Here is an 18,779-nt window from a genome sequence, read left to right as displayed (position 1 = left end):
AATACTTATTTGTGTAGCTCATGTTTATGTCTTCAACTTAAAATAATATTGACTATAACTTGTAATTGAAAAATAAAATTTAAATTAAAAAAGAATAGAGGGCCTGACCAGGTGGTGGTGCAGTGGATAGAGTGTCGGACTGGGATGTGGAGGACCCAGGTTCGAGATCCCGAGGTCGCTAGCTTGAGCGCAGGCTCATCTGGTTTGAGCAAAGCTCACCAGCTTGGACCCAAGGTTGCTGGCTCGAGCAAGGGGTTACTCGATCTGCTGTAGCCCCATGGTCAAGGCACATATGAGAAAGCAATCAATGAAGAACTAAGGTGTTGCAATGAAAAACTGATGATTGATGCTTCTCATCTCTCTCTGTTCCTGTCTGTCTGTCCCTATTTATCCCTCTCTCTGACTCTCTCTCTCTCTGTCTCTGTAGAAAAAAAAAAGAATAGAGGACAAGCTATAAATCTCTGTATGCACAGCTTTCACAAAATCTTTTTACATAGTAGGTGCTCAGTATGGTCATGATGTTAAAAGTGTATGTAAGGCTTCAAGTTAGATTTCTTTCCCCCAAAAAAATTAAGCCTGTGTTTAGGTCTAGAGATTTTTTATTAGTTTATTCTATTTGGACAGTTTTATGCTTCCTTAACCTGCAACCTGCCAGGCAACATTTGGCAATGTCTGGAGACACTTTTGATAGTCACAGTTTGGGAAGGAGATGGTGCTATGGGCATCCAGTAGGTAGAGGCCAGGGATACCATTAAACATCTCATAATATACAGAACAGACTTTAGGACAAGGAATTTTCCAGCCCCAAATGTTAGTAGTGCCAAGGTTAGAAGACACAGACTTATTTTAGAAGTAAGAATAGACCCTGGCCAGCTGGCTCAGTGGTAGAGCATTGGCCCAGCATATGGAAGTCCCAGGTTCGATTCTCAGCCAGGGCACACAGGAGAAGAGCCTATTTGCTTCTCCATCTTCCCCCCTCTCCTTCCTCTCTCTCTCTTTTCCCCTCCTTCAACCAAGGCTTCATTGGAACAAGGTTGGCCCGGGCACTGAGGATGGCTCCATGGTCTCCACCACAGGTGCTAGAATGGCTCAAGTTGCAATGGAGCAATGCCCCAGATCGGCAGAGCACTGCCTCTTAGTGGGCTTGCCAGGTTGAACCCGGTCGGGCGCATGCAGGAGTCTCTCTCTCTGCCTCCCCACTTCACACTTCAGAAAAATATACAAAAAAAAAAAAAATAGAAGAATAAGTGGAGAGCAACCTTTTCATTTTCCCATCTTTAAAACACAAGCAAGTACAACATGAATCAAAATGGTACAACAAATATTTACCCCAAGCAAGATAATTTCATCAATCTACTGTTAAGATAAACAATTATTTAATGGACCAATTTATAAGATTAGTGGCGTTTATTAAAAGTTGAAGCAAAAGCATACATGTAAACACATATGTACATATATAAGCAATGGAAAACCTTCATGAAAGAAATTGTTCTGATCTTCACTACATCTGAAACTGAGACTATTCCAGTTATAATATAAAACATTCTGTCGAAGAGACATTTTAAAACCATACATGTTCTTCTGATTGGAACTCTCACTTCAGACTGTTATTATGTCTTTTTTAAAAAAACAATTTATTTTTATTTAATTTTTAATTTATTGTGTTTACATGTTTTCAAGTGTCCCACTCAATATAATGTCCTCTACCCACCACATCATGCAATTTATGCCCCATGCAATCTCTTTCCACCCATATTTCACCTCTTCACGCCCACCTTCTACTTTCATCCTCTTTTTCCCTCTGGAAATCACTACCCTGTTGTATCTATATGTTATGTTTTATTATTTCTAACCTCACTCAAAATTTATCTATTGGACCAGCACATAAAGAAAAAAATGTATGTTTTTGTTTGGCAATAAGGTCATCAAAATAAAATCCTTTTACTATTAGCTTTCTAAAATGTCTGTCCATCTTTCCCACATCTAGGTTTATGCAGAAGTTCCAATATTTAAACCTAGAGTCCTTATTGTAGCTATGGATTTCTTCAGTTCTGCATTGTTCTTCTGTCATGGAGAAAAAAACTGTAGTAAATATATCTTAACAGCCTGATAATATCCTCAACATGAACAAGAAATTTTAAAAAATTGAATAAGAAAAAATTCTTCCAATCTCACTCTATGAAGCCAGAAATACCCTAATACCAAAACTAGACAAAGACATTACAAAAAACAAAAATTACCAGCAAATATTCCTAATAATCATAGATGCAAAAATTCTCAACAAAATATTAGCAATGCAGATTCAACAATACATTGAAAAGATTATATACTATGACCAAGTGGGATTTATCACAGCAATGCAAGGATGTTTTAACATCTGCAAATCAATCAATGTAAGACATTATATTAACAAAATAAAGAATGAAAACCATATGATCATCTCAATAAGTAGAGATAAAGAATTTGGTAAAATTAAACAACTTTTTAAAATAAAAGCTCTCAACAAATTGGGTATAGAAGGAAGATATCACAATATAATAAAGACTATGCATGAAAAACACATAGCTAATATACTGAGAGGTAAGAAAAGTGAAAGTGTTTCCTCTAAGATTAAGAACAAGGATGCCCACTATCACCACTTCTATTTAACATAGTATTAGAAGTGCTAGTCACAGCAATCAGACAAGAAAATGAAATAAAAGATATCCAAATTGGAAAGGATTAAGTAAAACTCTCATTATTTGCAGATATACTAAATGTAGAAAACTCCAAAGATGCCACCATAAAACTGTTATAACTAATAAATGAATTCAGTAAATTGGGAGAATGTAGAATCAATATACAGAAATGTGTTGCATTTCTATACACTGATAAAGAATGATCAGTAGGAGAAATTAAGAAAACTATCACATTTACAATTGCAACAAAGAGCACAAAATATCCAGGATTAAATTAAAACAAAGAGGTGAAAAACCTGTACTCTAAAAAATTATAAGATATTGAAGAAGATACAAATAAACGGTAGGATAAAACTTGCTCATGAATTAGAAGGATTAATATTGTTTAAATATCCTTACTATCTAAAGAATTAAACATATTCAATGAAATCCCAATCAGAATAACAATGAAATTTTTTCAAAATTAAAACAAGTAGTTCTAAAATTTATAGAAAACCAAAAAGACATCAAATAACCAAAGAAATTTTGAGAAAGAACAAAGTGTGAGGCAGCACACTTCTTAATTTAAACTATACTACAAAATTACAATAATTAAAATAGTATAGTACTGCCATAAAACAGTAGATAGATGATAGATAGATAGATGATAGATAGATAGATAGATAGATAGATGATAGATAGATAGATAGATAGATAGATAGATAGATAGATAGATAGATGATAGATAGATAGATGATGATAGATAGATAGATAGATAGATAGATAGATAGATAGATAGATAGATAGATAGACAGATAGATAATAGAAAAAATAGCTAGATCAGTGGATATAATAGAGTGACCAGAAATAAATTCACACTTATATGGTCAGTTAATCTACAACAAAAGTGGTAAGACTATATAATGGGAGCAAAAACAGTCTTTTCAATAAGTGGTATTTGGAAACTGGATAGATACAATAAACAATATGAAACTGGACCATTTTCTTGCACCGTTTATAAAAATAAACTTAAAATAAATTAAAAACTTCAATGTAAGACCTGGCCCTGGCTGGTTGGCTTAGTGGATAGAGAGTCAGCCCAGTATGTGGACTTCCTGGGTTCGATTCCTGCTCAGGGCACACATGAGAAGCAATCATCTGCTTCTTTTCCACTCCCTCTCCCCCTTCTCTCTCTCTTCTCCTCTTGCAGCCAGTGGCTCAGTTGCTTCAACTGTCAGCCTAAGATGGTGTTGCCAGGTGGATTCTAATCAGGACACATGTGAATGTGTCTGTTTCTCTATCTCCCCTCCTCTCACTTAAAAAAAAATATAATACCTGAAACCATAATATTCCTAGAAGAAAATATAGACAGTCAACTATTTAAGAAGGTACTTAGAAATATATTTTTGAATATGTCTCCTTGGGCAAGGGCACAAAAAATAACAATCAAACTAAGCTTCTGCACATAAAGGAAAACCATCAACAACAACAAAAAAACTATCTACTGAATTGAAGAAGGTATTCCAAGCGATACAACTGATAAGGAATTAATATCTAAGATATATAAGAATTTATATAACTTAACACTAAAAAACAAACAATCTAATTAAACAGTGAGCAAAGAACCTGAATAGACACTTCTCCAAATAGGACATACTGATAGCTAATAGGTATGAAAAGATGCTAAACAGCACTAATCATCAGAAAAATGCAAATTAAAACCACAATGAAATATCACCTCATGCCTGTCAGAATGGGTTTCACTGATAAATTAACAAATAACAAATGCTGATGATAATGTAGAGAAAAGGGAACTTTCTTGCACTATTTGTGGAACTGTAAATTGATGCAGCCACTATGGAAAACAGTATGAATAGTCCTCAAAAAAATAAAAATAGAGCTGCCATATGATCCAACCGTTCTGCTTCTGGATATATATTCAAAAAAACCCCACAAAACACTAATTCAAAAGGTGTATATATATATATATATATATACATACACACACACACACACACACACACCATATTCATTGCAGCACTAGTAACAACCAAGGTTGGAAGCAACCTAAAAGTCCATCAGCAAATGAATAGATAAAGAAGATGTGGTACGTATACACACACACATGCACACACACACAATGGACTATTAGCCATAAAAAAGAATGAACACTTGTTATTTGCAACAACAATCATGGATAGACATAGAGTGTATTATGCTAAATGAAATAAGTTGGACAGAGAAAGAAAAATACCATATTATTTCTTATATATGTAGAATCAAAAACCCAAGTGAATAAATAAAACACAAGAGAATAGGACCATAGATATAGAGAACAAGCTGATAGTTTCCAAATGGGAGGGAGGTGGGGAGATGGAAATAAAATAATGCAATTAAAAAAAGAAAAATGAACAAGGAAAAGGAAGTAGAGTGAGCTGTTGATTTTTCTTTGCATTTTGTCATAGTTACTTACATAGTCTCTAGCTAATGTGTTTACAGTTGCTACAGTTTTATTTCCTTGTTCATTTTCCCCAGTGGCTGATCATATTGGATACTTTGACTTTCTGGCAGACACTCAAATAAAAATTTATTTCTTTAAGGGGACAAATTACAGTGGTACCTTGAGATATGAACAGACCAACATACCAATTTTTAAGATACAAGCTGTGACTCAGTCTGTATTTTTGTTTGAGACCCGAGTGAAATTCCTAGATACGAGTCGTGACTTGGGAAGCTGCCACTAGTTGGCACGTTGGCGCACGGGTCCACTGTTGGCAGTTTGATATACGAGTTGACTGACTTACAAGCTCAGTTACGGAATAAATTAAATTTGTATCTCAAGGTACCATTGTATTCTTTTCTGGTAATCAACTGACAATAAACATACAAACTTCAGGAGAATCTTTGAACATACCACAGTAATTAATATTTTGAATATTTTGTGCATTAAGTTAAACATGTCACTACCAACACCATCACACATTGGTTAACAACTTTCTAAATATTTACCAAGAGTTGATGCTTCTCATCTTTCTACCTTGCAGTCTATCTGTCCCTGTCTGTCCCTCTCTCTCTCTCTCAAAAACAAAACAAAACAAAACAAACAACCCCCAACCCCCCCCAAAAAAACTTAGCAAACATTTATATGATTCTTACAATGCACCAGATACTATTCTAAGTGATTTATTTATATTAACTCTTGGTTCTCTCAACAGCTCTTTGAAGTAGATATTTTTATTACCCTGATTATATATAAGGTATTTTACTTATTTATTTATAACTGTATTCTACTTATTTCCTACTTTATTACAAAATTTTGAGACTTGCAAAAATGCATTAAAATAAGTGAAAAAGGAAATGAGAAAAAGTATAGTAAAATAAAGTAATGCCAGGGTTAATATTATAGAATATATATATATATATATATATATATATATATATATATATATATATATATATATTGTGAGGTTTGTGCAATTGCTAGAGAGGACTGTAAGTTTAGGTACAAACTGTCCTAGTTTGTAGTGAAAACATAATGAAACAAAGACTGAAACAAAATCAGGAAAAAAATTCAGTGTTCATAAATATTTACCAAGATCTTTAATAAGTGAGAGTGCTTCCCATGATATAAAGGCTCCACCACCATCATCCATGGCACCCTGTCCAACGTCCCAGCTATCCAGATGTCCACTGACCAGTACAACCTGGAACAAACAATAAAAAGAAGGAAAAAAGATTAAGCAGAAATGACATAAAACAAGAAGATTCACAGGCATTCTAAATACAGAAATAAAGCTCATATATATGTATATACATATATATATATTATATGCAAATAAATATATCTATTTGTTGTTGTTGTTTTTATTCCTTAGAATATCTGTGCCATTACTAGTGGAAAACTTAATATAGAGGTCTTTTTCACAAAAGGGTGTAAGGTCATCCTAATAGCAATAAAAGTTCTTACTTTATACTTCTCTTTATTATGTAATTTTGAATACTAAGAAAAATCACTTATAACTGACAGATGTCTGACAACTTTATTCTTTGACAAAAATATGGAGCTTAAAACTTCAACCATACTCTCAAATGTCTCAAATTCTAGCAAATACATGATAAATGCGTTAAATTGGATTCAAATAAAACTAAAAAAATATTTATTTTTTAATGTGATTGTGCTTTGTACATTATAAACCACTCTGTTGAATAAGTAATTAGTTGGTGTTACAAACTAAATTCTAATTAACAGAAAAATTAAAAAAAATATTTCAATTTATATTAATGTGAAGTAATCTACAGATTATAAGTTTTACATTATTATAGATTCAAGTTTTGTGGGTTTTTTTTTAGAATCTTTAGCAATTCTCTCCAAGAAAAAAAAATTCAATGGAATATATTTCATGGACATGGTTTAAACAAGCTTAAAATTAAGTAAAATGGTGCTTGGTTAAGATATCCACATGCAAAAAAGTATCTTTGTCATTGGGCTATTACCCAAAATATTCTATTGGTTCTCAATACCTACACTATGTCACAAACTATGGTTGCTTACAGGAACTGAAAAAGATTCCCCACTGCAGAATGGCAAAGACCAAGATGGTGATGGGACATTATATGCAAAAAAAGACCATGTACAAAAGGGCTTATTGCAACAGAAGAATAAGTATGCATTCCTAAAAACATTTAATCACTCCATGCCACAGCCCATAAATACAGAAAGCTTCTTCCCAGTCAAAGAGAAGGTGCTGTTATAGTGAAAGCTCACACTTTTTTATTCTTTTATCAAGGAATAAAGTTTCCGCTCTGCTTTACAAACTTAGTCTCTTTTTATTGGCATGAATGGCACTGGGCAGAAAGGCCTTAGTTTGGGTCCCCAACCTGTCAAGGTCATTAATATCTTGATCTCTATATCATATAATATATAAATGTCAAGACAAATGAATTATAAATCTAAATAAAGGTGTTAGAGGAAAGCATAGAACTGCTTTGACAACTAGAAGTGAAAAATGATTTCTTAAACTGAACACATAAATTACAAATCATAAAAGAAAAAACAATAAATTAAACTTTTAAGTATTAGGAATAATTGTTTATCAAAAGACCCCATTGCAAGAGTGAAAAGGTACCCTTTTCACTCCCACAGAATAGGAGAAAATATTTCTGATATATTTATATATGTGCAGCAAAGACCCATATCCAGATTATATAAAATTTCTATGAAAGAGTAACAAAAAGAAAGTCAACTGATTAAAAAAAGAGACAAAATACTTGAACAGGCAATTCACAAACATAAATATACAAATTACTAATAATTATATGAAAAAGTACTCAGGTTCATTATCATCAAAGAATTTAAACTAAACCACATTCAATACATATCCAACATAATGGCTAAAAAGGAAAAGACAGAAAATGCCAAATATTGGTGAAGAAGTAGAGCAATTGGAACTCTCTATGACCCTGCAATTCAAATCCTACCTACATAGCCAACAGAAATGTATGTGTACATATACTTTCCCCAAAAGAGATGGACTAGAATGTTCATAGAATATTCACAATAGCCTACATCCCCTTCTCAAAAAGAAAACTATTTAAATGCCTGTTAACAGCAGAATGAATTAATTGTGTTATATCGATTAGTGCAGCGTTGGGCAACTGTAAGAATAAACAAACACAATACATGATAAATGTATAAGAATCTCATAAATGTAATGACGAATGAAAGAAGGCAGACAAAAAAATACATCATGTATAATTCCATTTGTAGAAAATATAAAAAACAAGTAAAACAGGGGAGTGATTCATCATAGCAAGGAGGGTAGTGAAAGGAAGGGGGCCATAAGAAAGATTCTGTGGTGCTGGTCATGTTCTGGTCCTAACCTGGGTACCAGTTACACATGTGTTTTCAGTTTGTAAAACTTCATCTTGATATACACTTAGGGTTTGTGTACTTTCTCTTAGAAGATTACACTTCAATGAAGAGTTTTAAAAAAAAGTTCAACAGATTGATGTCTACATTCAGCATGTAGTTAGTAAACTGAAGTTAAACAAATCTTCTTGATAATAAATGAAAATCTTATGACTCTGGGAATATAGGATTTTGGTTTGAAATATCAGGGTGACCCCTTACACTTTCTGTTTCCCTGAGCACCTAAGGGATCTCTCATTGACTTTGTATACACAGACCAAATCAACCAAGACTTCATTATTGTCACAAACAAGTACAATGACTCAGACTACAAATTACCATAATGAACCCAAATGGATTGTTTCCAAGGGAAAAAAATCTATATTGAAGTAGCAAAAAACTCTGATTCAGAAAGTGGTGTAATCACACATGGAATGAACATTAGTCAACATTGTCACCACCCTCAGAACCATTTTCCCAATGAATTTAAAGTTCCAGTGGATAAAAACTGTCAACATATATTTTAATAAACTTTTTCTCAGATAACATAAGAGTAACTAAATCAAGGCAGCTATTATTTTATCTTTCAGATTTCTTTCAGAATAACTGAAGTTGTTTTAAAATCATATTTCTTTATGTTTTCAGAAATGTCTCCATTCTCCAATTCAGAATTATTATTTGAACTAATAGTTAAAAGAGAAGGGAAATGGTTTTGAATAAAAAGAAGTTAAATGATATCCCACAGAGCCAAGTCTTTGGCACAATGCTATGGAGGAATGATCACACACCATTTGGGTTATAAGAGTTGTTTTAATATATTTTTTAAATCAGAAAAAAATTGGAGGCCACCATGAGATAGTAGTTGTAATTTTAATAACAATTGATTTAAAAAATAAGTAATGTCAAAAAGCTACTTCTAATTCAGTAGATTTAATAAACTTTAATTTTCCTAACCATAAGAGCAACTTCTATATATCCTTAGAAAATAGTAGTGCATGAAGTGTCATTCTACATGGTGCCTGGCTAGCATTCCTTAATGTAGCCTCACAGGGGATTAACCCAGCAAAACAACCAAATTTACCATGCCTATGTCAGTGTCAGGTAGAAATGAACATTAATTGTAATATATTTGCAGCTGATTTAAACAATCAAAAAACAAAAGACTACCCAGAGATATAGTAAATTACAGATCTTGAAAAAAGGACTACTTGATAAAAGAGAGTAAAATGCATAATCTCTTCACTACTTCTGTTGATAGTTGTAAAATTGGAACACCTACAGCAATAACATGACCTAGGACCAAGAGAGAAATGGGGCACGCATTCATCTACCCACATACAGAAAGGAACAAACCAAGCAAATATTTTCCAAAGTAGATTACATTCTGATGAAGGAGATGGACAATAAATAAATATAATATAACTGTAGTTTTAAGTGTTATTAAGAAAAAGTCAGTTGAGATGACTTCAGAGTAATGGTGGTGTGAGAGCTACTCCTGATCTCTCCTCTTGGAATTTCAACAAATTGAACAACTATAATGCAGTGAAAAAAACCCAGCTGGGCTCACAGACATGTGTGAAAGATTTGCACACCAAATGGACTAAAGGTGGGAAGGGTTAAACAGGGGAGCAGAAGATACAATGCATTCGCAGTCCTCTTTAGAGAGAAGCCCAGAGTGAAAGGTTTTTGGTTTTTTACTACTCTGTAGCTAGAACTATAGAGAGGAGAGAAGCTCAGACTATCTGGGTTTTTTCTTCCAGGCCTATCGAGAGGAAAGCCTAAAATGACTGGGTCTCCTTTTGCTAGGAGGGACCAAGAGATTGAGGGAAAGATGGGGTGATATTAAACCAAAGTGGGGGAAGAACAAGGGGTCATGGCCAGTGTTGTTATGGTCTGTCTGAAGTCAACACAGACAGAGAAAACTAAAGTGCAGCACCCAGCCTCCCAGATCTCAACTTTCTCACCTCACAGTATGGAGAGTGGCAAAGACAAACCCCACAGCTAGCTCTCCAGAGCCACTCTCTCCACTAAAGAACAGATGTGCTCCTCAGGTCTGTTGGGACATGGGAGGAACACCTGGAAGTCTGAGATCACCATATCTAGAGCTATAAAGCCAAAAATCCAAATTCAAAAAGAAAAAACTGGAAAGCCCTCACAACACACCCCACCCACCAATGCAACTGCAATCCTGCCTACCTCATGGTGACAGCAATGTCTCAGCAAAGGACAGCCCAGGAAATTCACAGAGCTAAAACATGTAATAAAGTAACACCAACTAGAAGAAACATCTCAAAACCAAAATTTATCTTTTCTTTCTTTAATTTTTTCCTTTTTCTTTTTTTCTCTTTTGAATTTCAATTTCTTTAATTTTTATATAATTTACTGTCACTTTCTGGGTGTTTTGTTTTTGATTTTTTAAATCTTTTTTTCTGTGTTTTTTTCTCCTTTACTTGTCATACTTTTTCAAACATTTATATTTTATTGTATTTGTAAATTTTTTTCATTATTATATATATATATTTTTGATTGGGTTCTTAAGAACACCATTTTCAAATGCCATCAAGGAAGAAGAAATCAAATTCCATGGCTACAAAAGACAGAGATGTAGTTCAGAAACAAAATTAAACATCTCCAGAAAAAATCTCAATCACATGGAAAACTTGGAGTTAAATGATAGAGAATTCAAAATTGAAGTTCTAAATTTACTCAAAAGGATGCAAGAAGAAACCAATGGGCAACATAATTAGCCCAGAAAACAAAACAAAGACTTCAACAAGGATATTGAATATTTAAAAACAGAGATGAATAACTCAGGACATGAACTGAAAATGGAGGCAGCAAGTTTGGCTAGTAGAACAAGGTAGATAGAGGAGAGAATTAGTGACGTCAAAGACGGGCAACGACATATTACAAAGAGAAGAGGAGAGAGACTCACAAATTTAAAAAATGGGACAGCTCTTAAAGAATTGTCTAACTCTATCATAATAAACAATATAAGAAAAATGGGTATATTAGAAAAAGAAGAGAAAGAAGTAATAAAGAGCTTATTCAAACAAAGAATTAATGATAATTTCCTGTCCCGATGGAAAGAGTTAGAACCTCAAATCTAAAAAGCAAATAGAATGCCGAGTTACTTCAACCCAAACACACCTACTCTGAGGCACATTGTAATAAAATTGTTAAAAATCAATGAAAGCCTGACCAGGCGGTAGCACAGTAGATAGAGCACTGGACTAGGATGTGGAGGACGCAGGTTGAAAACTCCAAGGTTGCCAGCTTGAGCATGGGCTCATTTAGTTTGAACAAGTCTCACCAGCTTGAGCCCAAGGTCACTGGCTTGATCAAGGGATCATTTGGTCTGCTATTGCCCCTCAGTCAAGGCACATATGAGAAAGCAATCAATGAACAACTAAGGTGCCACAACAAAGAATTGATGCTTCTCATCTCTCTCTCTCTTTTTCTATCTGTCCCTATCTATCCCTCCTTCTGTCTCTCTCTGTCTCAGTTACAAAAAATAAAAATAATTTTTTTTAAAAAAATTAAAAAAAAATCAATAATAAGAAAGAAATCCTCAAGGCAACTTGGGAAAGAACAAAACATATAAAGGAAAGCCCATTAAGTTATCATCCTATTTTTTTAGCAGAAACTACAAGCCAGAAGAGAATGGACCCAAACATTCAAAGTATTGAAAGAGAGGAATTACCAGCCAACAATACTATATCCATTAAAGTTATCCTTCAAATATGAAGGAGAAATAAAAACTTTTCCAGACATACAGAAGCTGAGGAAATTTATCACCAGTAACCCCCCACTGAAGGACCTACAAAGGGGGTTATTCTTTTGATACAAAGAACAAAATAAATTAAAACTATAAGTAAAAGCTCCCACAAAGCCACAATAAAAACAAGGATAATTGGTGACAACAATAACAACAAGGAGAAAGAATAAAGATCTGCAGTAGCAAAGGAGGAAGCTGTGCAGGAGAATTTATAAAACAAAGGACTTGCATATATGAACATTTTTCTCTTAATAACCTAATGGCAATCATCCATGAAAAAGCCACTATTGAAATACACAGCTTAAAAAAAAGAAGAAACATGGTAAAGAAGAATTTTCACCAATAGTGAAAATAGTGTGAGCCAGGCTGATGGAGACTCAGATATGGTCCCTGCCTGCTGGCTCAGGGTGGGTGCTGTATGTCTCAGAAAAGGAACAATGGCCTCTGCCAAAAACAAGTGACAGAAACAGAAAAGAGAAGAACCAAACAAGACATAGAGCTACCAGAAAACAATAGATAAAATGACTATAGAAAATCCTCAAGTGTCAATAATTATCCAAAATGTAAAGGGACTGAACTCACCAATAAAGAGACACAGAGTAGCAGATTGGATCAAAAAGCAAAGTCCAACCGTATGTCTTTAAGAGACACATCTAAGCTAAAAGGACAAAAGTAAACTGAAAGTAAAAGGTTGGGAAAAATCCTCCAGTCAAACAATATCCAAAGAAAAGCAGGTATAGGCCATGCTCGTATCTGACTACCCTGACCTGAAACCAACAACGGTAACAGAGACAAACATGGAAATTTCATAATGATAAAGGGGACATTGTACCAAGAATACATAACACTTAATATATATGCACCAAACTAGGGAGCACCAAAATATATAAGATCTCTACTAACTGATCTAAAAATAAAAGCCAACAATAAACAGAATCATACTTGGAGATTTCAACACACCATTGAGGGGTTTAGATCAATCATCCAAACATAAAATTAATAAAAAAATATCAGCCTTAAAGGACACACTGAACCACATGGACATAATAGACGTTTACAGGATATTTCTTCCCAAAACATCAGATTATACATTCTTTTCCTGTGTGAATGGAACATTCTCAAGGGTAAACAATATATTGGGCCACAAAACTAACATCAAAATATTCAGGAAGATTGAAACTATACCAAGCATATTTTCTGATCATAAGGGTTTGAAATTAGAATTCAACTGCAATAAAGTAAAGAAACCCACAAAAATGTGGAAATTAAACAATATACTTCTAAGAAATGAATGAATCAAAGAAAAAAATAAAGGCAGAGATGAAAAGATATACAGATATTGATCGACTTACGACCTATGCAACTTATGACCATTTGACTTTATAACCACAATCACTAGCCACGACTGCTTTGTGCGTCTGGCAGCGCAAGCGTTGCCCAGCTGTGTGTATGGCAGTGAGGACCAGCTTCCGGCAGCACTACCATCTCCACATGCACCATTTCAACTGTTATCCTAGACTCGGTAGAGCAATTTGTGTTTTGTGTTTTGGATATTTTTTATCAAACCCCTCCCAAGATGTCTACCAAGAGGAAATTGTCTTTGTCTATGCCTCAGCCTGCCAAGAAGGAAAGAAAGGCCACTGATCTCGACACATAAAGGAGTGCGGGCTCATCCAACTTGAGCATGGGTGCACCAGCTTGAGTGCAAGGGTGCTGGCTTGAGCACGGGATCATAGACATGACCCCATGGTCGCTAATTTGAGCCCAAGGTCACTGGCTTGAGCAAGGGGCCATTCACTCTGCTATAACCCTCTGGTCAAGGCACATATGAGGAAGCAACCAATGAACAAGTACGAAGGAGGAAAGAAAGTGAATGTGATCGCACATGTTTATGAAAAAATCAACTCCAGTAACCCCAACTGCTGCCTCAGATGACGACATCAACAATTTGCAGCCAAGCACCAGCGGCCAATTAAATGTTTCTTACATGTTTATATATTTTGCAATTGGGAAAATCTTTCCTATGGTATTTTTTACATCTGTATTTTGTATTTTTTTTTTTTGTATTTTTGTATTTTTCTGAAGCTGGAAACGGGGAGAGACAGTCAGACAGACTCCCGCATGCACCCGACCGGGATCCACCCGGCACGCCCACCAGGGGCTACGCTTTGCCCACCAGGGGGCATTGCTCTGCCCCGACCAGAGCCACTCTAGCGCCTGGGGCAGAGGCCAAGGAGCCATCCCCAGCGCCCGGGCCATCTTTGCTCCAATGGAGCCTTGGCTGCGGGAGGGGAAGAGAGAGACAGAGAGGAAGGAGGGGGGTGGGGGTGGAGAAGCAAATGGGCGCTTCTCCTATGTTCCCTGGCTGGGAATCGAACCTGGGTCCCCCACACGCCAGGCCTACGCTCTACCGCTGAGCCAACTGGCCAGGGCTTATTTTGTATTTTTATATGCACTTGTATTTTATAATTTTTTATGTTTTGCCAATATTAAACGAGTTGTACTGGTAATGCAGAGTTTTACTTAAATCTGATGAATGTAAAAATAAGAAACAAAATGGTGTAGAGATGATACAAATGGCATAAAATGAACAAAGACAATTATAATATGTAACAATAATGAAAGAAAATTATGATAAAATATGACTTAAAGATTTTTATAACATATTTCACAGTACTGTACATATAGCCTACTCAACTTACAACCAAATCATGTTACGACCAGTCTGTTGGAACCAATTGTGGTCGTAAGTAGAGCACTAACTGTATACAGACAAATGAAAATGACAACACAACCTGTCAAAATTTCTGAGATGCATGAAAACAGTAATCAGAGGAAAATTTATATCATTACAAGCTTATCTCAAGAAACAAAAGATATCCCAGGTAAACAACCTAACATCATATCTTAAGAAACTAGAAAAAGAGGAACTACGGCAACCCAAAGTCAGCAGAAGAAAGTAAATAGTCAAAATTAAAGCAGAACTAAATGAAATAGAGAACAAAAATTAGTATTACAAAAAATCAATACAATGAAGAGCTGGTTCTTTGAAAAGATCAATAAAATTGACAAACCTCTGGCTAGACTCACTAAGAAGAAAAGAGGAAGGACTGATATAACCAACATTCAAAATGAAAGAGGAGAAATCAGACTTCAAAGACATATAAAAGATCATAGCAGAATATTATGCAAGATTATATGCCATCAAATTCTATAATCTAGAGGAATTGGATAAATTCCTAGAACTACACAATCTTTATAGAATGAGTCACAAAGTAGTGGAAAAAATAATAGACCTATAAGTAGGGAGGAAATAGAGACAACTATCAAAAACCTCTCAAAAAACAAAAGTCTAGGACCAAATGGCTACTCTAGTGAATTCTACAAACATTCAAAGAATATTTGGCACCTATCCTTCTCAAAGTCTTCCAAAAAATAGAAGAAGTAATACTCCCTAACACATTTTATGAGACCAATATAACTCTCATACAAAAACCTGGCGAGGACAAAAGAGAAAAAAAACCCCACAGACCAATATCTCTAATGGATACAGATGCAAAAATTCTAAACAAAATACTAGCAAATCGAATATAACAACACAATAAAAAAAAATAATACATCACAATCAAGTGGGATTCATTCCAGGAGCACAAGGATGGTTCAACATATGAAATTCTATCAACATAATACAACAACACATCAACTAAACAAAAAACAAAAAAAAATATAATCCCATCAATAGATGCAGAGAAGACATTAGATAAGGTACAACATCCCTTTATGTTTAAAACACTCAATAAGATCGGAATAGAAGGAAAGTAGCTCAACATAAGAAAGGCCATATAGCCTGACCAGGTGGTGGCGCAGTGGATAGAGCATCGGACTGGGATGCGGAAGGACCCAGGTTCGAGACCCCGAGGTCGCCAGCTTGAGTGCGGGCTCATCTGGCTTGAGCAAAGAGCTCACCAGCTTAGACACAAGGTCGCTGGCTCCAGCAAGGGGTTACTCGGTCTGCTGAAGGCCTGCGGTCAAGGCACATGTGAGAAAGCAATCAATGAACAACTAAGAAGTCGCAATGCGCAACAATAAACTGATGATTGATGCTTCTCATCTCTCTCTGTTCCTGTCTGTCTGTCCCTGTCTATCTCTGCCTCTGTAAAAAAAAAAAAAAAAAAAAGAAAGGCCATATATGACAAATCATCAGCTAATATCAAACTAAATGATGAAAAATTGAAGGCTTTTCCTCTAAAATTAGAAACAAAGATGCCCACTCTCTCACTCATATTCAACATAGTTTTGGAAGTTTTAGCCAGAGTGAACAGGCAAGAGAAAGAAATAGAAGGGATTCATATCAGAAAAGTAGAAGTAAATGTATCACTTTTTGCAGATGGCATGATCCTTTATATAGAAAACCCCAAAGACACCAACAAAACCCTGTTAGAAACAATAAACCAATACAGTATTGTCATAGGATACATATCAATATACAAAAGTCTATTGATTTTCTATATGCCAACAATAAAATTTTGGAAAATAAATAAAAACAATTCTTTTTACAATTGCAACAAGAAAAAATTTTAAAAACCTAGTAATAAACTTAACAAATGATGTGAAGGATGTATATACTAAAAACTATAAAACATTATGGAAAAAAAATTGAAAAAGACAGAATGAAATGAAAAAATATTCCATGTTATGTATTGGAAAAATCAACATAGTTAACATGGCCATATTACCCAAAGCAATATACAAATTTAATGCAATCCCCTTCAAAATCCCAATGTCATTTTTTTAAAGAATTAGAACAAAAGATTAACAGGTTAGTATGAAACCATAAAAAAGCCCACATAGCCAAAGCAATCTTGAGGAAAAAGAATGAAGTGGAAGGTATCACACTACCTTACTTCAAAGTATACTATAGAGCCACAATATTCAGAACAGCATGGTGTTGGCAGAAAAACAGACATACAGACTAATGGCACAGAATCAAGAGCCCAGAAATAAAACCTCATATATATGGACAAATTATCTTTGACAAAGGAGCTAAAAACACACAATGGGCAAAAGAAAGCCTCTTCGATAAATGGTGCTGAGAAAATTGGAAAGACACATGCAAAAGAATGAAACTTGACTAGTTTGTCCTCTTGCACAAAAATTAATTCAAAATGGATTAAAGACCTAAATGTAAGATCTGAAACAATAAATTAAATAGAAGAAAGCATAAGTACTAAACTCATGCACCTTGGCCATAGAGAACAATTTAAGCATTTGACCCCAAAGGCAAGGGAAGTAAAGGCAAAAATCAATGAATGGGACAATATCAGACTAAAGTCTTCTGAACAGCAAAATAAACTGACAACAAAACAGATAGGCAGCCAACTAAATGGGAGATGATATTTGCAAACAGCAGCTCTGATAAGGGGTTAAATATCCAAAATATATAAAGAAGTCACAAAGCTCAGCAACAAACAAGCAAACAATCCAATTAAAAAATGGAGAGAGGACCTGAATAGACACTTCTCTCAAGAGCACACAAAAATGGCCAACAGGTATATGAAAAGATGCTCATCTTCACTAGCTCTTTGAAAAATGCAAATCAAAATTACAATCGAATACCACCTCATAGCAGTTACATTATCAACAAGACAGGTAATGACAGGTGTTGGAGAGGCTGTGGAGAAAAAGGAAACCTCATTCACTGCTGGTGGGAATGCAAATTACTACAACTATTATGTAAGAAAGTATGGTGGTTCTTCAAAAAATTAAGAATAGCCTGGCCTGTGGTGGCGCAGTGGATGGACCTTCGGCCTGGAATGCTAAGGTTGCCAGTTCGAAACCCTGGGCTTCCCTGGTCAAGACACATGCAACAAGCAAGCAATTAACAACAAACATGAAACAACTATGAATTGATAATTCCGATTCCATGCTTCCTTTTCTCTCCTATCTGTGTAAAATCAATAAATACAGTATTTAAAAAAAATTAAGAATAAAATTACCATATGATCCAGCAATCCCTCTACTGAGTGTCTACCCCAAAAATTCAAAAACATTGGTACAAAAAGACACATGTACCCCCATGTTCATCACAGTATTATTCACAGTGGCCAAGGCATGGAAACAACCAAAGTGTCCTTCAATAGAGGGCTGGATAAAGAAGATGTGGTACATATATACAGTGGAATACTACTCAGCCATAAGAAATGATGACATAGTGACATTTATAACAACATGGATGGAACTTGATAACATTATACTGAGTGAAATAAGTAAATCAGAAAAAACTAAGAACTGTATGTTTTCACACATGAGTGGGATATAAAACTGAGACTCATGGACAGAGACAAAAGTTAAGTGATTACCAGAGGGAGGAAAATATGGGGGAGTAAATAGGGGAAGAGAGTAAAGAGGGACAAATATATGGTGATGTAAAATGATT

General features: G+C 34.8%; 1 protein-coding gene across 1 annotated transcript in view; it reads right to left on the bottom strand.

Moving 5' to 3' along the window:
• The window catches only part of CPQ (carboxypeptidase Q), a 576,439-nt gene that overhangs the window by 228,350 nt on the left and 329,310 nt on the right, over nt 1–18,779 (bottom strand). Inside the window, exon 5 of the mRNA XM_066379181.1 lies at nt 6,250–6,361. Within this exon, the coding sequence (XP_066235278.1) occupies nt 6,250–6,361 (112 nt within the window). The remainder of the gene's footprint in view (nt 1–6,249; nt 6,362–18,779) is intronic.

The sequence above is a fragment of the Saccopteryx leptura genome, chromosome 3, assembly GCF_036850995.1.
Source record: "Saccopteryx leptura isolate mSacLep1 chromosome 3, mSacLep1_pri_phased_curated, whole genome shotgun sequence".
Classification (NCBI taxonomy): Eukaryota; Metazoa; Chordata; class Mammalia; order Chiroptera; family Emballonuridae; genus Saccopteryx; species Saccopteryx leptura.
The sequence above is the reverse complement of the archived record's forward strand: the minus strand, read 5'-3'. Positions and strand labels throughout refer to the sequence as shown.